At 44.4% G+C, this 25,606-nt stretch overlaps 1 protein-coding gene and 1 long non-coding RNA gene across 3 annotated transcripts in view; both read right to left on the bottom strand.

Moving 5' to 3' along the window:
* GNAL (G protein subunit alpha L) overlaps window positions 1–19,804 on the bottom strand; it is a 79,745-nt gene extending 59,941 nt beyond the window's left edge. The window contains exon 1 of one of the 2 annotated variants that reach the window (XM_019986668.2): window positions 12,094–19,804. In XM_019986668.2, the coding sequence (XP_019842227.2) occupies window positions 12,094–12,349 (256 nt within the window). In that variant the 5' untranslated portion in view covers window positions 12,350–19,804. The remainder of the gene's footprint in view (window positions 1–12,093) is intronic. The other variant, XM_070778960.1, reaches the window with a different exon arrangement.
* Window positions 9,851–12,048, bottom strand: LOC109577816 (uncharacterized). The gene is made up of 2 exons (XR_002183596.2): window positions 11,697–12,048; window positions 9,851–11,604 (listed from the first exon to the last, which is right to left on the bottom strand). It is a non-coding gene; the product is annotated as an uncharacterized lncRNA (long non-coding RNA).
* Window positions 19,805–25,606: the final 5,802 nt, after the last annotated feature.

Raw genomic sequence — 25,606 nt, 5'->3', positions numbered from 1 at the left:
CCTGCAGTTATAGTTTCTGACCAGCAGGTGGCGGCGCAGAGCCCAGGGTCAGAAGGAGGCTCCAGGCACACCACTCATTCACCATAAAGCGGGTTTCCAACCCTACACTCAGGCGACCTTGAGGTTACAAGGATGAATTCCTTGTCGCTGATCTCAAGCAGTTTAGTGGGCCAGTAGAGAGGAGCAGACTTGCATTCAAGTCCTCAGGGTTCTGTGGAGATCACAGTGGGATACTGAGGGATGTGTGTGGTCAGTTATGAATGTGAAGGAAAACGTCACTTGATCCCCTAGAGGATGTGTGCTAAGTCACCCTCCGTTTTCTTAGAAAAGACACTGAAAGGTGCTCTGTTTCCAGTAGCTCATCTGATAAGATCATCTCAACAGCTTTGAGATTATCCACACTTTGCAGAGAAGGCTGTGGTCTGAAGGTCCCAAGGGGCCTGACCGGGGTGGAGCCCTCTCTGATCCCAAAGCCTGAGCCCTTTTCAGAAGGAACTCTGACAAGTGGGGAAAAAATCTGCACCGTTCTCTCTTCCGGAAGGAAAAATCAAACAAGCCCATCTCCTTGTGAAGGCGGGCAGGTTAATCTGCATATAATGACTGATGAATTCATTAACTCTTCACTCAGTTGCCTTAGCAACTGGTTTCCTTTAGAATTTGGCTTAGTTACAGAGTCTAAAGCAACAGTTTTTCTTGTAATAGAATGTCAACTTGTGTATGAAGTTCAACAGAACTTGAACCTGCTCCGTGACAGGTGGGAACTATGGACCTTTCCCAGGAAAGTTGGATGGGCTCTTCCTGAAGCTTGCAGACTGTGAACCAGGGAGAAAGAGCCTAGTGTGTGTAGTTGTCATTTGTTATTTATTTTTTCATTAGGTAGGAACTGTTTGATGAATTTAAACAACAGGTCAATTCAAGACCGATGTTCAAGAGGTAGACTCTGAGTGCGGACAGATCCCAAGCCCATAGATACGTGATTGACAGGACAGAGGCATGTGTGGAGGTGGTTACTGAGAAACAGGACTTTCAGAGAGACAGAGAAAGCACAAATATGGAGTGGGGAAAGGCAAGGCAAACCTGTGGGATGGACTGCAATTGTAGCAATCGGAATGAGCTCACAGTGTCAGATATGTTTGTCCGTGACTATCTGCATGTACACGTGTGTCTGTTGTATGACTGTGTACATGTATAGCACACACATGCATCTATTCTCTTGTTCTGTCTGCTGAAAACACCCAGGTGTTAGACACACTAGTAGCTGTGAGTGTACCTAGTGCCCAGTCTTGGCCTTCAGCATCACCCACCACCCAGAGGAGCCAGAACTCCTCAGAGAAATGGCAGATTCTGAGGTGGCGGCAGTGGAGTCACAAGATGAACCTGGAATATGGTTACACAGAAAATGAAAAAAGAAAGTCCCTCAGTTGTGTCCAACTCTTTGGGTCCCCAAGGACTATACAGCTTATGGAATTCTCCAGTCCAGAATACTGGAGTGGGTAGCTTTTCCCTTCCCCAGGGGATCTTCCCAATCCAGGGACTGAACCCAGAACTCCGGCATTGCAGGTGGATTCTTTACCAACTGAGCCACTAGAGAAGCCCAGAAAATAGGAATATGCTTTCAAATGATGGGGAAGGTCCCTGAGAACACAGAGCCAGACCAAAGGCACTCCCATTTGACCAAATCTGGGATGATTTCAGCACCAAAAGAGTTAAGGTCAGTCATGAATTCTAAGCCATTGATAAATATAGGAATACCACATGTCCATGCCAATAAGAGGCAGAGCCAAAGCAAAAACAACACCCAGTTGTGGGTGTGACTAGTGATAGAAGTAAAGTCCAATGCTGTAAAGAGCAATATTGCATAGGAACCTGGAATGTTAGGTTCATGAATCAAGGCAAATTGGAAGTGGTCAAACAGGAGATGGCAACAGTTAACATCAACATTTTAGGAATCAGCAAACTAAAATGGACTGGAATGGGTTAATTTAACTCAGATGACCATCATATCTACTGCTGTGGGCAAGAATCCCTTAGAAGAAATGGAGTAGCCATCATAGTCAACAAAAGAGTCTGAAATGCCATACTTGGATGCAATCTCAAAAATGATGAAATGGTCTCTCTTCGTTTCCAAGGCAAACCATTCAATATCACAGTAATCTAAGTCTATGCCCTGACCAGTAATGCTGAAGAAGCTGAAGTTGAACAGTTCTGTGAAGACCTACAAGACCTTCTAGAACTAACATCCCCCCCAAAGATGTCCTTTTCATTATAGGGGACTGGAATGCAAAAGTAGGAAGTCAAGAAACACACAGAGTAACAGGCAAATTTGGCATTGGAGTACAGAATGAAGCAGGACAAAGGCTAATAGAGTTTTGCCAAAGGAACACACAGGTCATAGCAAACACCCTCTTCCAACAACACAAGAGAAGACTGTACACATGGACATCACCAGATACTTAAATCAGATTGATTATATTCTTTGTAGCCAAAGATGGAGAAACTCTATACAGTCAGCAAAAACAAGACCAGGAGCTGTGGCTCAGATCATGAAATCCTTATTTTCAAATTCAGACTTAAGTTGAAGAAAGTAGGGAAAACCACTAGACCATTCAGGTATGACCTAAATCAAATCCCTTATGATTATACAGTGGAGGTGAGAAATAGATTCAAGGCATTAGATCTGATAGAAAGAGTGCCTGAAGAACTATGGACAGAGGTTGGGCTCCAAAATCACTGCAGATGGTGACTGCAGCCATGAAATTAAAAGACGCCTACTCCTTGGAAGGAAAGTTATGACCAACCTAGATAGCATATTGAAAAGCAGAGACATTACTTTGCCAACAAAGGTCCATCTAGTCAACGCTATGGTTTTTCCAGTGGTCATGTATGGATGTGAGAGTTGGACTGTGAAGAAAGCTGAGTGCCGAAGAATTGATGCTTTTGAACTGTGGTGTTGGAGAAGACTCCTGAGAGTCCCTTGGAGTGCAAGGAGATACAACGAGTCCATTCTAAAGGAGATCAGTCCTGGGATTTCTTTGGAAGGAATGATGCTAAAGCTGAAACTCCAGTACTTTGGCCACATCATGCGAAGAGTTGACTCATTGGAAAAGACTCTGATGTTGGGAGGGGTTGGGGGCAGGAGGAGAAGGGAACGACAGAGGATGAGATGGCTGGATGGCATCACCGACTCGATGGATGTGAGTTTAAGTGAACTCCAGGAGTTGGTGATGGACAGGGAGGCCTGGCGTGCTGCAATTCATGGGGTCACAAAGAGTCGGACCCGACTGAGCGACTGAACTGAACTGAACTGAACAGGAGGCAGGGATCAAGACGATTCCCAAGAAAAAGAAATGCAAAAATGCAAAATGGTTGTCTGAGGAGGCCTTAGAATAGCTGTGAAAAGAAGAGAAGCGAAAGGCAAAGGAGAAAAGGAAAGATACACCCATTTGAATGCAGAGTTCCAAAGAATAGCAAGGAGGGAGAAGAACGCCTTCCTCAGTGATCAGTGCAAGGAAATAGAGGAAAACAACAGAATGGGAAAGACTAGAGATCTCTTCAAGAAAATTAGAGATACCAAGGGAACATTTCATGCAAAGATGGGCACAATGAGGGACAGAAATGGAAGGGACCTAACAGAAGCAGAAGATATTAAGAAGAGGTGGCAAGACTACATAGAAGAACTATACAAAAAAGATCTTCATGACCCAGATAATCACAATGATATGATCATGCACCTGGAGCCAAACATCCTGGAATGAGAAGTCAACTGGACCTTGGGAAGCATCACTATGAACAAAGCTAGTGGAGGTGATGGAATTCCTGTTGAGCTATTTCAAATCCTGAAAGATGATGCTGTGAAAGTACTGCACTCAATATGCCAGCAAATTTGGAAAACTCAGCATTGGCCACAGGACTGGAAAAGGTCAGTTTTCATTCCAATCCTAAAGAAAGGCAATGCCAAAGAATGCTCAAACTACTGCACAATTGCACTCATCTCACACACTAGCAAAGTAATGCTCAAAATTCTCTAAGCCAGGCTTCAACAGTACGTGAACCATGAACTTCCTGATGTTCAAGCTGGATTTAGAAAAGGCAGAGGAAGCAGAGATCAAATTGTTAACATCTGTTGGATCATTGAAAAAGCAAGAGAGTTTCAGAAAAACATCTATTTCTGCTTTATTGACTATGTCAAAGCCTTTGACTGTGTGGATCACAACAAACTGTGGAAAATTCTTCAAGAGTTGGGAATACCAGACCACCTGACCTGCCCCTTGAGAAATCTGTATGCAGGTCAGGAAGCAACAGTTAGAACTGGGCATGGAAAAACAGGCTGGTTCCAAATAGGGAAAGGAGTACGTCAAGGTTGTATATTGTTACCCTGCTTATTTAACTTATATGCAGAATACATCATAAGAAATGCTGGACTGGATGAAGCCCAAGCTGGAATCAAGATTGCTGGGAGAAATATCAGTAACCTCAGATATGCAGGTGACACCACCCTCACAGCAGAAAGCAATGAAGAACTAAAGAGCCTCTTGATGAAAGTGAAAGAGGAGAGTGAAAAAGTTGGCTTAAAGCTCAACATTCAGAAAACTAAGATCATGGCATCTGGTTCCATCACTTCATGGCTAATAGATGGGGAAACAGTGGAAACAGTGACAGACTTTCTTTTTTGGGGATCCAAAATCACTGCAGATGGTGACCGGAGCCATGAAATTAAAAGACGCATACTCCTTGGAAGGAAAGTTATGACAAACCTAGGCAGCATATTAAAAAGCAGAGACATTACTTTGCCAACAAAGATCCGTCTAGCCAAGGCTATGGTTTTTCCAGTAGTCATGTATGGATGTGAGAGTTGGACTATAAAGAAAGCTGAGTGCCGAAGAACTGATGCTTTTGAACTGTGGTGTTGGAGAAGACTTTTGAGAGCCCCTTAGAGTGCAAGGAGATCCAACCATTCCATCCTAAAGGAAATCAGTCCTGAATATTCATTGGAAGGACTGATGTTGAAGCTGAAACTCCCATATTTTGTCCACCTGATGTGAAGAACTGACTCATTTGAAAAGGCCCTGATGCTGGGAAAGATTGAAGGCAGGAGGAGAAGGGGACCACAGAGGATAAGATGGATGGCATCACCAACTTGATGGACATGAGTTTTAGTAAACTCCAGGAGATGGTGATGGACAGGGAAGACTGGCATGCTGCAGTCCATGGGGTTGCAAAGAGTCGGACCTGACTGAGTGACTGAACTGAACTGATGCCAATAAGAAAGAGATAAAGCGGGGAGAAGGGAAACATTATCAGTCATTGAGAAGTGAGAACCCTCTCAGTTCTTGGTTCCTTTTCTTCCTCCCTGTTGGGTTTCATTTGCGTGCAATTTATCATCTGTCTCCCCAGGTGCTTATGCAGTGCTGACCCCATGCTGGGTGCTGCCTAAGGAGACAGGACTCACACTGTTGGGTTGTGGGTTCTCTTCAGTTCAGTTCAGTTGCTCAGTCGTGTCCAACTCTTTACCCTTAGGGGTGATTATTTATCCACAGGCCAGCCAGAGGTCATACTTGTTAGAAGCATGGCAGAGACCAGGCCAGTTTTACGTGGAGAACTGATGACAGACCAACCTGGAGGTGAGATGCCCTGCCTGGGACAGAGAGGACAGGAGCAGTCGTGCAGAAAGGACAGGGGCATGACCTGTCTGGGGATGTACAGTCTCGCATGGGCACACAGAGCAGTTATTCCCATTAGAGAGACAAGGGACCGCACCAAGGAGGGGCTGCTGGAGGATCCACCAACACTGGAGGATGGATGCTGCTGTGTGGAGGTGTGCGCGGGTGTGTGCAGGTAAGAGCCCGGTCAATGGGTTTCCCGCCTCCGGGCCCAGCTCTGCCACTGGTCGGCCATCCATCGCCTTCATCTCTCTCCCAGCATCACCGTTCACACCTGGGAGCTCAGATCCAGCCGGTTTCCCTGTTACTGGAGGGCAGGCAGTGAGGACCATGGTTTGGGAGCGGCCGCCCCGCATTCATCAGGTTTCCCGCGCCGCCGCGCCACCTGGCGGCCGCCTCAGGAACGACCTGAGGCAAAACGTGGCATTCTCTATTGAACAGAGAGCCCCGCAGGTTAGGACCGCAGGCGCAGTTATCTGCGGTTAAGAACAATAGGCTCCAGAAGCTGGAATATTGAAGAGGCTATTACTTAAATTGTTGTGTTGCTACTACTACAACACAACAAAAGACAACCCAGTTAAAAAAGGAACAAAGTATTTGAACAGACATATCTCTAAGGAAGACTTATAAATGGCCAGTTCCACAGGTGAAAAGATGTGCAACGTTGGTGACTCTCGTAGGATGTAATCTGATGGTGGATTTCAGCTAAACTTATGTCTAAATAGAAGGTAAAAAAGTATTCTAAGGGAATTACATATAAAATGAGGGGACTCTGCTGATAGAGGGGATCAGGAAAGTCTTGGAAGAGGTGACACTGGAGACGACCTTTGAAACTGAGGGTGAACAGGACACTCAGTGGTGTCGGGGAGAGGATTCCAGGGTAGAGGGCAGGGGAAGCCAAGGGGCCTGCGAGCAGGTGGCACAGACTGTGTGGTGTGGCAGGTCTACCCACAGGCAGGGGGGAGTGGGCCTTGAGAAATCGGGGGGAGATGAAGGGTATAAACCCTGAGTTATGAAACAAAGTCCCAGGATGCAGTGCACAGCACGTGACTACAGTTAGTAACACTGTGCTGTGTACTTGAAAGCTGCTAAGAAAGATCTTAAAAGTCCTCTTTGCACACAACTTTTTAGGTAGCTATGTGTGGTGATGGGTGTTAACTAGACTTATTGTGATTACTTCACAATATAGACAAATATCAAATCATTTTGTTGTACACCTACAACTAAGTTTTCTGTCAACTGTATCTCAATTAAAAAAAAATACTAAAACAAAGTAACCTCCTAAGAAAAAAGAAAAGTTTGCTACTTGACCCTGTCCTCTTTTGCCTCACAGCAGAAACAGAAGGAAATACAAGGAAGTCAGTGTCTTTTATCAAAGACAACAGGAATGAATTTTCTCAAAGTTCGAGAGGCTGGAAGGTCCAAGAGGGAGGTGCTGGCAGGGCTGGTTCCTCTAGAGGCCTCTCTCCTTGGCTTGCAGACACCCACCGGCTTCTCCCTGTGTCTTCACATGGTCATCCCTGTGTCATGTCTGTGTCCAAATTTCTTCTTTATAGTAGGATATATAAGGATACCCATCAGGCTGGATCAGAGTCCACCCTAACGACCTCATTTTACTTATTATTTTTGGCTGTGCTGGGTCTTCTTTGATTTATGGGGGTTTTCTCTAGTTGCTACTAGAGTAGCAGGGGCTGCTTTTTGTTGTGGTGCGTGGGCTTTGCATTGTGGTGGCTTCTTTTGTAGCGGAGAGCAGGCTCTAGCTGCATCGGCTTCGTAGCTGCATCCCTTGGGCTCAGTTGTTGTGGCACATGGGCCTAGTGGCCCCAAGGCTTGGGGAATCTTCCCAGACCAGGGATGGAACCCATGTCCCCTGCACTGGCAGGTGGATTCTCATCAACTGCACCACCAGGGAAGACCTTATTTTAATTAGCCTTTTCAAGGCTCTGTCTTTGAGTACAGATGTTGGGGGCAGACTGAAAGGCCATTTTATACAAGGGACTTGGGCATCCTCAGGTTTTGGTGTCTGGAAGGGCCCTGGAACCAGTTCCCTGTGGATTCCTGATGGCAGTGACCATGGTGTGACTCAGGCTGTGACCACAGTCTTTGGGTGGTGGGTTGACTTGCAGGATATGGAGGTCACCATAGAAACCTGTCCTCTGTTTTCCTAAGTGAACACTCAGCTGCACTTGATGGAATTGGGTACTGTTTGCTCCCAGGCTGACACACAGAAATTCAGGTCACAGATAAATGGGCAGGGGGCCCGCCCTGGGGCGCAGTGGCATCGCTGAAGCCCGCCTCCCTGGATGCTTTCAGCTCCACACTTACCAGATCATGCTACACTGAGGCCACGGCTGAGTGGGACCAGTGACCCTGGCCTTCAATAATGAGCCCGTCCAAGCTCATTATTGTGCCTAAGCCCAAAGGGGAGCTGTTTCTTCTGAGAAAACACCACTTGCCAGAGGGGAAGTGGGTCTGAGTATTGAACACACATCCTCCATTAGTGCATCAGAACAGCTGCGTCTCCGTTGCCTCTCAGGCCAGGTGGCACCAATCAATGGCTGGCTGGAGTGCAGGATGCGCTTACATTAAGAAATGACTCTAAAGTACCAGTTACTTCAGAGCTTCCGAGACAGCGGATTACATCACCATCCTTCCTGGCCTGGGAGGGAAGGACAGACAGAAAATAGCCACCTCCCCGCCTCGGGGCTTTGCTGATTTTTCCCAGCACACAGAATTTTCTCGTATGTGAAAATCTCTAACAACCAAATGAGAGAGACTGCTCTCATCCCCTGGGGGGACACCACAGAGGTTGCTGGGGCTTTGGGACTGGACCATGGGGGCAGAGGTGAGTTCTGATGGTGGAAAACGTGCTGGCATTTTGCTCTGCATCTGCCCCAAGTGCAACGTTAATACACCATTCTCTGACAAGCCCCTCAAAATGGAAAAAAACCCAGAACCCCTGATCCACTTTTAAAATAAATCTATTCAACGAGTGTACTTTGATGTTTCGGTGACCTCCACACCGTCTCCCTCTCCCAGGCCCCACTCCGTCCTGCACATGCAGTGCCCATGGACTGGGGTGATGGTGCTGGTGTTCTTGTCTCCGCACAACACCATGGGGACACCTCTCTGCTGACCTCTGGGCAGGTGAGTGTCCCAAAACACAGCCCAACATCCTTCTGAACACAGGCGACCCCACATCAAATGGTGGATTAATTCCAACTCATGCCCTCCAGGGCTGTGCTTCATTCTGGCTGCGGGTGTGGGTTCAGGGTCCATCCACCCTTGCCCCGGAGGCCCACAGTCCCCCTGCTTGTTCTTTCTGCGCCGTCCCTCAGCCACACCTGCTGCCTGAGTCTTGCTTCACCTATGGAAATGTGGAGCTCTGTGTCTGAGGTTATGGGTGATGGTTTATACAAGAGACTGAGACAGGGCTGTGAGTGCAGCCCCTCCAGGCTGTAAGGACATGCTGTGAGCGTGTGGGTCTGGAAAAGCGAGGCACAGCCAGAGCATCTGGAATTTCTCCTGATGTCAAAGCCCACGGGGCTCCAGTGGGCCGGGGCGGGACAAGGCAGCACACTGAAAAGGAGGTGTCCTGAGCATCCACCCAGCTCATGTCCACTGCACGACTCAAGAACCAATCGCCATCTTGGTCACTGTGTGTGTGTGTGTGTGTGCTAAGCCGCTTCAGTCCTGTCTGACTCTTTGTGACCCCATGGACTGTAGCCCACCAGACTCCTCTGTCCATGGGATTCTTCAGGCAAGAATACTGGAGTGGGTTGCCATGCCCTCCTCCAGGGGATCTTCCTGACCCAGGGATGGAACCTGTGCTCTTATGTCTCCTGCACTGGCAGGTGGGTTCTTTACCACTAATGCCACCTGGGAAGCAGGGTCACTGTATCGTTACAATTAAGGTATTTATAAAAAAAAAAAGTGATCCACCCCCACCCACCACCCCCACTGGAGAACATTGTTTTTCTGTGATTTCACCAAGTACTCCCTTTTAGAGGAACTAGACATGGATGGGGGTCAAGCCAGAGTTCTGGTTTATCCCAACAGCCAAGTACAAGGCGATGACAGTAAACGTCCCACAGAGATGGCCTCCTTCTAGAAAGATGTATTGCTGGTGGAGAAAGACCATACACACAGGAAAATAGCAGGAGATAATTGAAGGAGGCAGAAAACACGAATCCTACTCATAGTTGTCCATTTTTAATTTGAATGGTATCTGGAAAATGGATAACATCAAATGAATACTTTTCCAATCAGAATGTAAAGTGGCGCCTACTATGGTGTGGGACATCGATTATAGTGAGAGGCAGGGAGACCTGGTGTGCTACAGTCCACGTGGTTGCAAAGAGTTGGACACGACTGAGCAACCGAACAACAATAACTATGTCATGACTATGAGTTCAGCAGCTGAAAGGTACACTTGTAGGGTGGGGATCCAGCTTTGATTGCTGGGTGTTCAGACAGACAACGTATTTTGACCCCACACCCAGTCTTGTCATCTGTGTTTTTGTTGGCAGTGGCTCATGGGCCGAATCAGGCATGGAGATTGTGCTTTATTAATGTGTGTGTGCTCAGTTGCTCAGTCATGTCTGACTTTTTGAGACCCCACGGACTGTAGCCTCTCAGGCTCCTCTGTCCACAGGATTCTCCAGGCTAGAACACTGGAGTGAGTTGCCATACCCTTCCCCCAGGGGATCTTCCTGACCCAGGGATTGAACCTGCATCCCTTCTGACTTCTGCATTGGCAGGCAGGTTCTTTACTACTAGCGCCACCTGGGAAGCCCTTTATAGATATGAGCCAATGGTTAACAATAAGGAGGTTTCAGGTGAAAATCAAACATTTTCCCTCTTATTCTGAAAATTCAAGATGGGCAACGCTGGACCTGCATTTAAATTTTTTCTCTATATGGAGCATCTTTTGCTTCACATATCCTTTTAAATGTTTCTGTTTGGCTGCACAATCACATTAAAACATTAAGATGCCAGAACTCTGGACCTTATTTGGTTTTCTCTTATTTCTTGAGACCACAATTCTCTCCTTTTTGAGTTAATTTGGTGCATGAAAAGAAATTTAGCTGGAGTAATTTCTAAGTGATTTCTTTCCGGAAAAATATGTGGGTGGGGATATCCTTTGAGCAATTATGTATCTGAAAATCTATTTTCCCCTCACATAGACACAGGTACACACACACACAGACATATGCATATGCCCACAGTGGTTTAATGAGGTGCGAGCGTCTAGGATCACCGTTCAGTATTTTCAGACCTCTGGCAACATTGCTGTGTCCTGTGGGGAAGTCAGCAGTGTACATGAGAACTCGGCTTCTGATGCCTCCTCTTCCCTTTTCAGGTAACCTGATCCCTTCTGTATTTTTTGCTCTTTGATTCTCCAAAAACGTTTCCCTTTATATTCGAATTCAGATATTTCACTGGAGACAGTAGCTAGGTTTGTGCCATTTTACTTGTTCATTATTGCAATGGTGAGCCGTTCCAAACCGAAGATTTAGATGTCCTTAAAGAAAAGTCTTTCATTTGTAAGCAGGATCTACCTCCATCGTAGGCTGGGTTCTTTGTGCGCCGCTGGGCAGAGAACAATTATTCTTCTTTAGAGCTCACAAAATGGGGGTCAGAAGCCCACGTCTTACTTTTTTTCTCCCTAAACTTTAAAAGGCACAAGTATTAATAGCATCAGGGACCCAGGCTTTGAGTCACAGCGCACGTCCCCGGGTTGTTCGCCGTAAAGGCTGTTCCGCTCGCTACAGCTTCGGCTGCAAGCGCCCGCAGGCCCTGCGCTCTGCACCTTTGCGCCGGCGGCGTCGCGTTCTCTTCCCTGTGCGCAGGGGCCACAGCGGACGAATCTGAAGGAGGAGCGGGATTCTGAGGACACCAGGGTTGAAGCCAACTCAGTGAGGCAGAAGGGCCGTATTCCGGGCTGTAAAATTATTTCTCAGAAGCTGACAAGCCACACCGCCCCCCGCCCCCGCCGCCCCCCTAAGACGACCCCGCGGTAGAGGCCTCCGGCACCTGCTTTCCTAGGCGCGCTTCGAACAGCTGCCGCAGCAGAGGAGGTGAGATGCTCCAGGCCCCGCACGGGGGAACGCAGTGGGGATGAAACGAGTGGGCGCGAGATCCCCGGGCCGGCCCCTCAGTCCGTAACACGTGAGCCACGGGCCGGAGGACGAGGTGTGGAAAAGAGCAGAGTCACCCGGCAGCTCGTTCGCGGCCCACTCAGGTGGACGCTAGCCGGTCAGAGCTGCTCAGGACCCGAGACCGAATCCACCAGGTCTGCGCGCGCCCCTCGCCGCGTGTGCGCCGCCCAGCGCCCGGTTTCCCGCGCCTCCCGTGCGCCCCTTGCGCCCTGCTCTCCGCGCCCAGTTCTCCGCGCCCCCCGTGCGCCCCCAGCTCAGCGCCCCGCACCCACCGAGCAGCAGCAGCCGGTGCGTCCGCCGCAGGTCGCGCCTCTGCTCGCGGAGTCGGCGGTCGATGCTCTTGCTGACCCGCCTGGCCTCGCGCTCCTCCGCGCGCTGCCGGTCCGTGCGCCGCCGCCTCTCTTGAGCCGGAGTCCGGACAGGGGCCAGGTCCAAGTCCGGCATCGGGTTCAGGTCGGACCGCGCGCCCTCCACGGGCGGCTCCGGGTCCCCGAAGAGCAGCGGCCGGAGGCTGTGGCATAGCCCCATCTGGGCGCGGGGCGCGGGCCTCGGGGCTCACGCCCTAGCCCCCGCCGAGGGGCGGGAGGGGACTGCGCGCGGACCCGGCGTGGCGCTGCGGCCGGCAGGCTGGGGCGCACAGGTGAGCCGGGGCCCCGGCCCCTCACCGTCCCCCAGGGCCATTCCGCCTTTGCCGCTGGTTCAGGGGCTGGCTACCTCTTTGGCCAGAGATCACCTGACAAAGAGGACCTCTGGCCTGACCGGCTGCCGCGAGCCCGGCCCCGGTTACCGTAAGTACCGCCACCTACCCTTACCCCGTTACCGTATTTACTGCTTCCGGCCCGGCGCTCCTAACGTAAATACCACCGCCGGCGAGTCCCCCACCCCACCACGCCCGTTATCGTAAGTACTGCCTCCTAGCCAGGCCTCCTTACCGTAAATACTGCTGCCCCAGCCCGGCGCGAAGCTACAAACAATGCCACCCTGGCCGTGGTGGTGACGCCATCGGCCAGAGCTGCCATTGCCTTCCTTAGAACTTCTCCGTGGGTTTCATCTCTGGCAGTAGGCAGTAGGAACGCAAAGCCGGCTAACGGGGTGGGATGCCAGCGTTGAGAGCTTGAGTTCCCCGTGTAGGGTAAGGGAGTTAGAGAAAGAGAGGTTCGGAAATAGGAGACAGGCACTTTACAAGAACAGATCACCCTTAACGAGGCGAGAAGGGGCAGCAGTCAGATTAGTGAGCTGCTGCACTAACCCAAGAAAAGAGTAAGTATATATAGGCTTATATGTAGAAATCTACTATCTTAAGGGGGCCTGTTCTCCAAGGTTGTTCGGAATAGTTACCTCTTAAACAGCTGGGGCAAGGAATTCTGGAGATCGGCCAGAGGCTGGGACCGGCTGGGAGCTGGGCAGTCAACCTTAATGTCCATTTTTTTTTCCATCGAGTGAGAGAGTTCTTTGTTTTGCATAGAATGGTGGGGAGGACCTGGAGGGGAGTTTTAACTCTAGGCTATTTTGAGCCCTGTAACTTTCCTTCACCCCTCGGTGTTAACATCTGCGCACTCCTTCACCTTCCCTGCTGCTCATACACGCTAGTGTACACACCTCCGCACACTCTCGACCCCCACTTCAAACTATTACACCTTCCATCTCGACATTATTTTCAACAAGTTCTACACTTAGTAAAAAACTGAAAGCAGGTACCTAATTGTCAACAACAACAATTGTCATGTACTGTTTATATTTGCTAAAAGAATACAGAATTGCATACTGCATCCGATTTTTAATCTGCAAAGTAATGCAGAGAGGAGCCAGGCACTTCCAGACCCCGTGCCTTCTCTCCACGCCTCAGATCCATGAAAGATCCCCATTTTCTCCTAATTTCTCACATAACGTCCATCATCTTATAGGACTTCTGCAACATGTGAAAATTTTGACAGAGCTTTTAAGAACCCTGCTATAACACACAGTCTAATTTTTATCAAAGTGGCATGGGATGTTATAATTGATAGGTAAATATATCTAATAGGAGTCCCTGTTAACAGAGCAAATTGGGCTGTTTAATGCCACACAGGCCTGGGCACTTGAATTGTATTCCTCTGGGCTGCAAACTGAGGGCAGCTAATAATGACAGTTCAGTTCAATTCAGGCGCTCAGTCGTGTCCGACTCTCTGTGACCCCATGAACCGCAGCACGCCAGGCCTCCCTGTCCATCACCAACTCCCGAAGTTCACCCAAACCCATGTCCATCGAGTTGGTGATGCCATCCAACCATCTCATCCTCTGTCGTCCCCTTCTCCTCCTGCCCTCAATCTTTCCTAGCATCAGGGTATTTTCAAATGAGTCAGCTCTTCTCATCAGGTAGCCAAAGCATTGGAGTTTCAGCTTCAACATCAGTCCTACCAATGAACACCCAGGACTGATCTCCTTTAGGATGGACTGGTTGGATCTCCTTGAAGTCCAAGGGACTCTCAAGAGTCTTCTCCAACACCATAGTTCAAAAGCATCAATTCTTCGGTGCTCAACTTTCTTTATAGTCCAACTCTCACATCCATACACAAAACCCGCACAATTACATAGGTTGTGTGTCAAGAATGATAACTGGATTTGGTAAGAAGTAAGTGAAAGTGAAAAGTCAAAGTGAAAGTTGCTCAGTCATGTCTGACTCTTTGCTACCCCATAGACTATACAGTCCATGGAATTCTCCAGGCCAGAATACTGGAGTGGGTAACCTTTCCCTTCTCCAGGGGATCTTCCCAACCCAGGGATTGAACCCAAGTCTCCCGCATTGCAGGCAGATTCTTTACCAGCTGAGGCACAAGGTAAGAAGTAAGGTGTTTGCTCAACCAGATTGGTCAGGGTCTGAAATGGTTGCGTAGTTATAAGGGGAGACCTTTAGACCAGAAGGTTGAAACTGGCAGTGACCGGCAGCTACTGTTTTGAGAAAGGCTGGTGGTGTCCTTGAGTCTGACACAATTCAGAAAATTCAGGTTTCTCAATGATCCAAAAACGTGTCTGGAACCACATCCACAGTGGCCACCCAGCTCCATTTTCCTGAACCAGAGCTACTCCATTTTGATTTTAAATACCTTCTTGTCTTCAGTGGTTCAAGCAGATGACAATGCATGTTTGACAGGTCATAAGACAGGCTGTTCTAGTGAGTATAAAGTTCATGTTAAATGATGCATAAGTCACAACGACTTCTTACCCACACTTCAACAGCAATTAGAAAAATTTGATTATGTGATCTATGCATAGAATAAATTAGAATAAAATGTTTAATATTTATATATAACTGCTAGTAAAGTTTAAGGTTTTTAAAGTGACTTAAAATCATTGGGTTATATATATGAACAATTTCTAATGTCAAAGATTGATTATGAATCTGAAAATAGAAACCATGAGGGGAGTCCAAGTAAATGTAACATCACAGCAGGTTGATACAATATGTAATCTTGTGTAATCTTCACTGCTGCAGACAGGATTTTTCCATTCTTAATTTGTCTTCCTGTGAACTTCCTAAGAACAAATGGTTAGGATGTAGTGAAAGGGTGTGTCTAATGTCTTTGTATGGATATATGTTTAATTGATGAATGTGGCACTTTATTAATGTTTTAATAAACATTAAACATTTTAATAAACATTTTAACACCATTCCATTGGAAACTTTAGTAAAATTGTAGAGAAGAGGTAGGACCAATTTGGCTTCCTCTCCCCCAGGTTGGGGCTCTGTTTGATTAGTCTGATATATAGTCTGAGAGGATTCATTAAATAATGCAATGATAAATTTTATAAAAATATAGCCATTCAAAGCGGAAGTGGAGCCCTAACTTCCTATGATGCAGGATTTGCCAGCCTCTGCACTATTGACCTTCGAGGCTGGATAATTTGTTGTCTTCGGGCGTGTCCTGTGCATCTGTGTAATGTTACAAATATGCTCAAAGATTTCAAATAAGATGTAGGCATGGTAAATGAACTGATGAAGAATCTCAGCAGAGAAATTGAAACTGTTGAAGGGGAGCAAATGGAAATACTAAAACAGAAAAGTGCAATAACATAAAAAATTCATTGGATGTACTTAACAGCATGTTGAACATGAAAGAACAATTTGAAGACTTAGAAAGTAGATGTATAGAAATGATTTCATCTGCAAGGTGGGGTGGGAGGAAGCAATTGAGGTGAAATGAGCAGATTCCCAGAGGCCTGTTGATGAATATTATCTCATCTAAAATAATTGTAATTAGAGTCCTAGAAAAAAATGGAAAAAAACAAGGCAGAAACAATATTTGAAGAAATAGTGGCCTCAAATTTCTGAAATTTGATCAAAGATATTCACTAATAAATCCAAGGAACCCCGTGAGTCACATGCAGGATGCTGCTACTGCTGCTGCTAAGTCACTTCGGTCGTGTCTGACTCTGTGCGACCCCAGAGACCGCAGCCCACCAGGCTCCCCCATCCCTGGGATTCTCCAGGCAAGAGCATTGGAGTGGGTTGCCATTTCCTTCTCCAATGACATGCAGGATGACACAGAAAAATGCACACAGGCACATACGATCAAACTGCTGAAGTCTCAAAATAAAGAGAGAATCATAAAAGTAGCCAAAGAAAAGAGACCTTATGTATAGAAAATAACACATGGAAACACATGTATAGAAAATATTGGCTTTTCATCAGAGATAATGGAGGTTAAAAGGCAGCAACACAGCACAGTGGAAGTGCTGGAATACAGAAAAAAATCACCAATTTATAATTTGATATCTTGAAAAGTCACATTGTGTTTGACTCTGTGATCCCGTGGACTGCAGCATGTCAGGCTCCTCTGTCTTTCACTGTCTTCCAAAGTTTGCTCAAATTCACATCCATTGAGTTGGTGATGCTGTCTAACCATCTCATCCTCTGCTGCCCCCTTCTCCTCCTGCCCTCAATTTTTCCCAGTATTGAGGTCTTTTCCAATGAGTCTGCTCTTTGCATCAGGTGGCCAAAGTATTGGAGCCTGAGCATCAATCCTTCCAATGAATATTCAGGGTTGATTTCCTTTAGGATTGACGTATTTGATCTCCTTGCAGTGTATTGTGAGTTTATAGTATATGCAGATGAAATATGTGAAGCTGTTGAAAAGGATAGGGTTGGGTGAAGGAACCACCCTCCAGAGTTCCAGTGTATAAAGCAGTGTAGTCGTGATGCATATACATGTGATAGGTCACCAACAGCATCTTCTTCAGTGACAGAAACATGGAGTGAATGCTTGGAATGTGGATATTGTTCTGAAGAACTGGGTTTAATCTCACTTAATTCTAATTAGCTTAAAATTTAAATTTAATAGCCACAGGTGGCTAGTGACTACCATTTTGTACAATGCAGCCCTAGAGAAACCACTGAAAAATAATAAACAGTGGGATACCTAAAAAGCTAGTAGGGAAATAAGGCTGAAATCGCAAAACAAAAACAAAACAAAACAAAAACCCAAAACTTCAAGTAAGCTCAAAGAAAGAAGAGGAAACAAACGATGAACCAAATGGAAAACAAATAGCAAAACGGCTGCCTTAAATCCAAGCCGTTTTATAATTAAATGTAAATAGCCTAAACTTTCCAATGAAAAGGCAAGAATTTCAGGATAAAAAAAGACTGACTTTTTTGCTGTTTATAAGAAAACTTTAAATACAGATGCAAATAGGTTGATAATAAAAAGAAGGAAAAATGTGTGTGATGGCATATCAATTTCCTGTAGATATAGTAACAAGCGACCAGGAAGCTTAGAGGAGCAGATATTCATTCTCTCCCAGTTCTGGAGGTGTTGGTGGGGCCACAGCTCCCGCCCGAAGCTCTAGGGAGAAACTGCCTGGCCTCTTGCAGCGTCGGGTGCTCCTGGTGTTTGCTCATCATCTCTACCGTCTCTGCCTCTGGCTTCGCTAGTCTGTTCCCTGAGTCTGTGTGTGTCCTTTTTTGTCTCTGTATACAAGGTCTCAATGGATTTGGGTTCCACTCGAATCCAATATGATATCATGTGTGGGTTAAATAGTGTTTCCCAAAACACTATTTTCTTAGCTCTTATTAAAATTAAAAAAAATCTTATTCCTATAATTATGTTTCCATTCCTGCTCCTTGATCGTTCAATTCAGGCCAGATCTATGAGCTCCCCATTAGAGTTGATGGTACCTCAGCTTTGTAACACCCCTGCTTTCTCCTTGCACCCCAAACCTCACCTCTAAGTTCACTTCTTTAAAATGTGTTTGTACTGGAGTACAACTGACTTAAAATGTTGTGTTAGTTTCTGTGCTTAGTCACTCAGTCATGTCTGACCCTTCACGACTCCATGAACTGTAGCCCTCCAGCTCCTCTGTCCATGGGGATTCTCCAGGCAAGAGTATTGGAGTGGGTTGCCATGCCCTTCTCCTGGGGATCTTCCCAACCCAGGAACTGAACCCAGGTCTCCTGCATTGCAGGTGGATTCTTTACCATCTGAGCCGTGTACAGCAAAGTGACTCTGTTATACGTGTGTATTTTCCTATTTTTTTCCATTATAGTTTATTGTGCTAGTGCTAAGCCACTTCAGTCGTGTCTGACTCTTTGCGACCCTATGGACCATTGCCTTCCAGGTTCCTCTGTCCATGCGATTCTCCAAGCAAGAATACTGGAATGGGTTGCCATTTCCTTCTCCAGGGCATCTTCCCAACCCAGCGATTGAACCCACATTGCTGGCATCTCCTGCACTGGCATGCAGGTTCTTTACCACTAGTGCCACCTGGGCAGCCCTACAGTTTACTATAAGATATTGAATAAAGCTCCCTATGCAATACAGCAGGTCCTTGGCATTTATATTTATCTGCTTTATCTGTAGTAGGGTGTATCTGCTAATCCCAAACTCCTAATTTATCCCTCCCCTCCACCCTCACAGTTATTTTTAAAAGTTGAGGTATAATTGACAGTTTACTAGTTTCAGTTGTACAATGCAGTGATTCAAAATTCTTACTTATTGTGAAATGACCACCACAATAAGTCCAGTTAGCATCCATCACCACATACAGTTAATACAAATGAGAACTTTTAAGATCTATTCTCTCAACAGCTTCAAAAATACAGTATTGTTCACTAGAGTCACCATGCTGTACCTTACATCCCCAGGACTTATTTACTCTTTTCACCCATTTTCTCCACCCTTGAACTCCCTGCCTCTGGTAACCACCAATCTGTTTTGTATCTATGAACTTGGGTTGTTTGTTTATAGATTCTCCATGTAAGTGATAACATACAGTATTTGTCTTTCTCTGACTTATTTCACTTGGCATAATACCTTTAAGGTCCATCCATTTTGTCACAAATGGAAAGATCACAGTCTTTTTTATGGCTGTGGTGTATATATGTATCTCATCGTCTTTATCCGTTCATCCATCAGTGGGCACTTAGGCTGTTTCCATGCCTTGGTGGTTGTAGATAGTGCTGCAGTGAGCATGGGGGTGCATGTATCTTTTTACATTCATTTTTCATGTTCTCTCAGAAATCCCTCAGAGTTTTATTGAAATTTAGTATTTATGTTTACTGTGACTAGGTAAATTCTTTTTACGATTGAGCTTCTTACCATATTATAATCACTTTTCCATTCCTCTGGGTGAGCAAGCTTCTTCATTCTGGTTTTCTGTGCTCTTATCACTAACTCAACAACATGTTCTGTACCCCCACCCCATCTGAAAAATCACCTCTGAACACAGTCAGACACGTTAGCATCCTTACCCCCATCATCTGCTTCCCTTTTGATGGGCTGCTTCCTCAGCCTGTTATAGGGTGCGGCTGTCCTTTTGGTAGAAATTTTCTCATCCCAGTATTATTTTCACCTCTTTTAGTCCTCCCCCCTATTTTATTACATAAAACTTGAAAAAAAGCAAAATTCAGTTATGACATAACATTTCATCATTTAGACATACATGCTTTTTCTTAATCATATTTTCTTTAGGAAATATTGCAAGAAGCAGTATTAAGATTGAAATGAATTAGTTTAAAAAATAAGATTATTTTATTAGCATTTTTTAATATAATTTATTTTAATTTGAGGCTAATTACTTTAAATATTGTATTGGTTTTGCTATACATTGACATGAATCTGCCACGGGTGTACACGTGTTCCCAATCCTGAACCCTCCTCCCACCTCCCTCCCCATACCATCCCTCTGGGTCATCCCAGTGCACCAGCCCTGAGCATCCTGTATCATGCATCGAACCTGGACTGGCAATTTGTTTCACCTATGATATTATACATGTTTCAATGCCATTCTCCCAAATCATCCCACCCTCGCCTTCTCCCACAGAGTCCAAAAGACTGTTCTATACATCTGTGTCTGTTATGCTGTCTCGCATACAGGGTTATCGTTACCATCTTTCTAAATTCCATATATATGTGTTAGTATACTGTATTGGTGTTTTTCTTTCTGGCTTACTCCACTCTGTATAATAGGCTCCAGTTTCATCCACCTCATTAGAACTGATTCAAATGTATTCTTTTTTAATGGCTGAGTAATACTCCATTGTGTATATGTACCACAGCTTTCTTATCCATTCGTCTGCTGATGGACATCTAGGTTGCTTCCATGTCCTGGCTGTTATAAACAGTGCTGCGATGAGCATTGGGGTACATGTGTCTCTTTCAATTCTGGTTTCCTCAGTGTGTATGCCCAGCTGGGTCATATGGCAGTTCTATTTCCAGTTTTTTAAGGAATCTCCACACTGTTCTCCATAGTGGCTGTACTAGTTTGCATTCCCACCAACAGTGTAAGAGGGTTCCCTTTTCTCCACACCCTCTCCAGCATTTATTGCTTGTAGACTTTTGGATAGTAGCCATTCTGACTGGTGTGAAATGGTACCTCATTGTGGTTTGATTTGCATTTCTCTGGTAATGAGTGATGTTGAGCATCTTTTCATGTGTTTGTTAGCCATCTGTATGTCTTCTTTGGAGAAATGTCTGTTTAGTTCTTTGGCCCATTTTTTGATTGGGTCATTTATTTTTCTGGAATTGAGCTGCAGGAGTTGCTTGTATATTTTTGAGATTAGTTCTTTGTCAGTTGCTTCATTTGCTATTATTTTCTCCCATTCTGAAGGCTGTCTTTTCACCTTGCTTATAGTTTCCTTTGTTGTGCAGAAGCTTTTAATTTTAATTAGGTCCCATTTGTTTATTTTTTCTTTTATTTCCAATATTCTGGGAGGTGGTTCATAGAGGATCCGGCTGTGATTTATGTCAGAGAGTGTTTTGCCTATGTTCTCCTCTAGGAGTTTTATAGTTTCTGGTCTTACATTTAGATCTTTAATCCGTTTTGAGTTTATTTTTGTGTATGGTGTTAGAAGTGTTCTGGTTTCATTCTTTTACAAGTGGTTGACCAGTTTTCCCAGTACCGCTTGTTAAAGAGATTGTCTTTTCTCCATTGTATATTCTTGTTTCCTTTGTCAAAGATAAGGTGTCCATAGGTGCGTGGATTTATCTCTGGCTTTCTATTTTGTTCCATTGATCTATATTTCTGTCTTTGTGCCAGTACCATACTGTCTTGATGACTTTGGCTTTGTAGTAGAGCCTGAAGTCAGGTAGGTTGATTCCTCCAGTTCCATTCTTCTTTCTCAAGATTGCTTTGGCTATTTGAGGTTTTTTGTATTTCCGTACAAATTGTGAAATTATTTGTTCTAGCTCTGTAGCTTATAGGGATTGCATTGAATCTATAGATTGCTTTGGGAAGTATACTCATTTTCACTATGTTGATTCTTCCGATCCACGAACATGGTATATTTCTCCATCTATTAGTGTCCTCCTTGATTTCTTTCACCAGTGTTTTATAGTTTTCTATATATAGGTCTTTAGTTTCTTTAGGTATATATATTCCTAAGTATTTTATTCTTTTCGTTGCAATGGTGAATGGAATTGTTTCCTTAATTTCTCTTTCTGTTTTCTCATTATTAGTGTATAGGAATGCAAGGGATTTCTGTGTGTTGATTTCATATCTTGCAACTTTACTGTATTCATTGATTAGCTCTAGTAATTTTCTGGTGGAATCTTTAGGGTTTTCTATATAGAGGATCATGTCATCTGCAAACAGAGTTTTAATTCTTCTTTTCCAATTTGGATTCCTTTTATTTCTTTTTCTGCTCTGATTGCTGTGGCCAAAACTTCCAAAAATATGTTGAATAGTATTGGTGAAAGTGGGCACCCTTATCTTGTTCCTGACTTAAGGGGAAATGTTTTCAATTTTTCACCATTGAGGATAATGTTTGCTGAGGGTTTGTCATATGTAGCTTTTATTATATTGAGGTATGTTCCTTCTATTCTTGCTTTCTGGAGGGTTTTTATCATACATGCATGTTGAATTTGTCAAAGGCTTTCTCTGCATCTATTGAGATAATCATATGGTTTTTATTTTTCAATTTGTTAATGTGGTGTATTACATTGATTGATTTGTGGATATTGAAGAATCCTTGCATCCCTGGGATAAAGCCCACTTGGTCATGATGTATGATCTTTTTAATGTGTTGTTGGATTCTGATTGCTAGAATTTTGTTAAGGATTTTTACATCTATGTTCATCAGTGATATTGGCCTGTAATTTTCTTTTCTTGTGGCATCTTTGTCTGGTTTTGGTATTAGGGTGATGGTGGCCTCATAGAATGAGTTTGGAAGTTTACCTTCCTCTGCAATTTTCTGGAAGAGTTTGAGTAGGATAGGTGTTAGCTCTTCTCTAAATTTTTTGGTAGAATTCAGCTGTGAAGCTGTCTGGACTTGGGCTTTTGTTTGCCGAAGATTTCAGATTACAGTTTCAATTTCCATGCTTGTGATGGGTGTGTTAAGATTTTCTATTTCTTCCTGGTTCAGTTTTGGAAAGTTGTACTTTTCTAATAAATTGTCCATTTCTTCCAAGCTGTCCATTTTATTGGCATATAATTGCTGATAGTAGTCTCTTATGATTCTTTGTATTTCTTTGTTGTCTGATGTGATCTCTCCATTTTCATTTCTAATTTTGTTGATTTGATTTTTCTCCCTTTGTTTCTTGATGAGTCTGGCTAATGGTTTGTCAATTTTATTTATCCTCTCAAAGAACCAGCTTTTGGCTTTGTTGATTTTGCTATGGTCTCTCTTGTTTTTTTTTTTGCATTTATTTCTGCTGTAATTTTTAAGATTTCTTTCCTTCTACTAACCCTGGGGTTCTTCATTTCTTCCTTTTCTAGTTGCTTTAGGTGTAGAGTTAGGTTATTTATTTGACTTTTTTCTTGTTTCTTGAGGTATGCCTGTATTGCTATGATTCTTCCCCTTAGCACTGCTTTTACAGTGTCCCAAAGGTTTTGGGTTGTTGTGTTTTCATTTTCATTCATTTCTATGCATATTTTGATTTCTTTTTTGATTTCTTCTCTGATTTGTTATTCAGCAGCGTTTTGTTCAGCCTCTATATGTTGTAATTTTTAATAGTTTTTCTCCTGTAATTGAGATCTAATCTTACTGCATTGTGGTCAGAAAAGATACTTGGAATGATTTCAGTTTTTTTGAATTTACCAAGGCTAGATTTATGGCCCAGGATGCAGTCTATCCTGGAGAAGGTTCCGTGTGCGCTTGAGAAAAAGGTGAAATTCATTGTTTTGGGGTGAAATGTCCTATAGATATCAATTAGGTCTAACTGGTCTATTGTATTATTTAAAGTTTGTGTTTCCTTGTTAATTTTCTGTTTAGTTGATCTATCCATAGGTGTGAGTGGGGTATTAAAGTCTCCCACTATTATTGTGTTATTGTTAATTTCCCCTTTCATACTTGTTAGCATTTGTCTTACATATTGTGGTGCTCCTATGTTGGGTGCATATATATTTATAATTGTTGTATCTTCTTCTTGGATTGATCATTTGATCATTATGTAGTGTCCTTCCTTGTCTCTTTTCACAGCCTTTGTTTTAAAGTCTATTTTATCTGATATGAATATTGCTACTCCTGCTTTCTTTTGGTCTCTATTTGCGTGGAATATCTTTTTCCAGCCCTTCACTTTCAGTCTGTATGTGTCCCCTGTTTTGAGGTGGGTCTCTTGTAGACAACATATGTAGGGGTCTTGTTTTTGGATCCATTCCGCCAGTCTTTGTCTTTTGGTTGGGGCATTCAACCCATTTACATTCAAGGTAATTAGTGATAAGTATGATCCCGTTGCCATTTACTTTGTTGTTTTGGGTTCAAGTTTATATACCCTTTCTGTGTTTCCTGTCTAGAGAAGATCCTTTGGCATTTGTTGGAGAGCTGGTTTGGTGGTGCTGAATTCTCTCAGCTTTTGCTTGTCTGTAAAGCTTTTGATTTCTCCTTCATATTTGAATGAGATCCTTGCTGGATACAGTAATCTGGGCTGTAGGTTATTTTCTTTCATCACTTTAAGTATGTCCTGCCATTCCCTCCTGGCCTGAAGAGTTTCTATTGAAAGATCAGCTGTTATCCTTATGGGAATCCCCTTGTGTGTTATTCGTTGTTTTTCCCTTGCTGCTTTTAATATTTGTTCTTTGTGTTTGATTTTTGTTAATTTGATTAATATGTGTCTTGGGGTGTTTTGCCTTGGGTTTATCCTGTTTGGGACTCTCTGGGTTTCTTGGACTTGGGTGACTATTTCCTTCCCCATTTTAGGGAAGTTTTCAACTATTATCTCCTCAAGTATTTTCTCATGGTCTTTCTTTTTGTCTTCTTCTTCTGGGACTCCTATGGGACTCCTATGATTCAAATGTTGGGGTGTTTAACATTGTCCCAGAGGTCTCTGAAGTTGTCCTCATTTCTTTTAATTCATTTTTCTTTTTTCCTCTCTGATTCATTTATTTCTACCATTCTATCTTCTACCTCACTAATCCTATATTCTGCCTCTGTTATTCTACTATTGGTTCCCTCCAGAGTGTTTTTGATCTCATTATTGCATTATTCATTATATATTGACTCTTTTTTATTTCTTCTAGGTCCTTGTTAACCCTTTCTTGCATCTTTTCAATCCTTGTCTCTAGGCTATTTATCTGTAACTCCCATTTTGTTTTCAAGATTTTGGATCATTTTTACTATCATTATTTGGAATTCTTTATCAGGTAGATTCCCTATCACTTCCTCTTTGGTTTGGTTTGGTGGGTGTTTATCCTGTTCCTTTACCTGCTGGGTATTTCTCTGCCTCTTCATCTTGTTTATATTGCTGTGTTTGGGGTGGCCTTTCCACATTCTGGCAGTTTGTGGAGTTCTCTTTATTGTGGAGTTTCCTCGTTGTGGGTGGGGTTGGATAGGTGGCTTGTCAAGGTTTCCTGGTTAGGGAAGTTTGTGTCTGTGTTCTGGTGGGTGGAGCTGGATTTCTCTCTTTGGAGTGCAGTGAAGTGTCCAGTAATGGGTTATGAGATGTCAGTGGGTTTGGAGTGATGCCGGGGTCCAGCCCCGGCTGATCCAGGGTATTCGAAGGAGAGACGGCATAGGCGACCTATTTATTTAAATATTTATCAAAGATATAAAGAGTAATAGGATGAGGATAGCTCAGTAGGAAATTCAGTGGAGAAAAGAGGCTGAGTAGCTTGGTTTACACGGGAGACCAATAAAACTTCAAGACAAGAAGTTTGCACCACTTACATAGGCTGCAGGCGTCCTTCCATTTTCCCGAAGGAGAGGAGACACTGAGGCCTCCCCGGTTGGATCTTAGAAGCCCAGGCGTAATTAGCAAGCATGGCGGGTTCCGCGCTCCAGATGGAGACTCAGCCAGAATTTGAGAGAGAGAGTGACATGGGGAGACCAAGTTTCGGTGAACAAGGCCCGCACTTTATTTTCCAAAGTAGTTTTTATAC

Source organism: Bos indicus, chromosome 24 (assembly GCF_029378745.1).
Source record: "Bos indicus isolate NIAB-ARS_2022 breed Sahiwal x Tharparkar chromosome 24, NIAB-ARS_B.indTharparkar_mat_pri_1.0, whole genome shotgun sequence".
Lineage (NCBI taxonomy): Eukaryota > Metazoa > Chordata > Mammalia > Artiodactyla > Bovidae > Bos > Bos indicus.
This window is presented reverse-complemented; position numbering and strand designations above follow the sequence as displayed.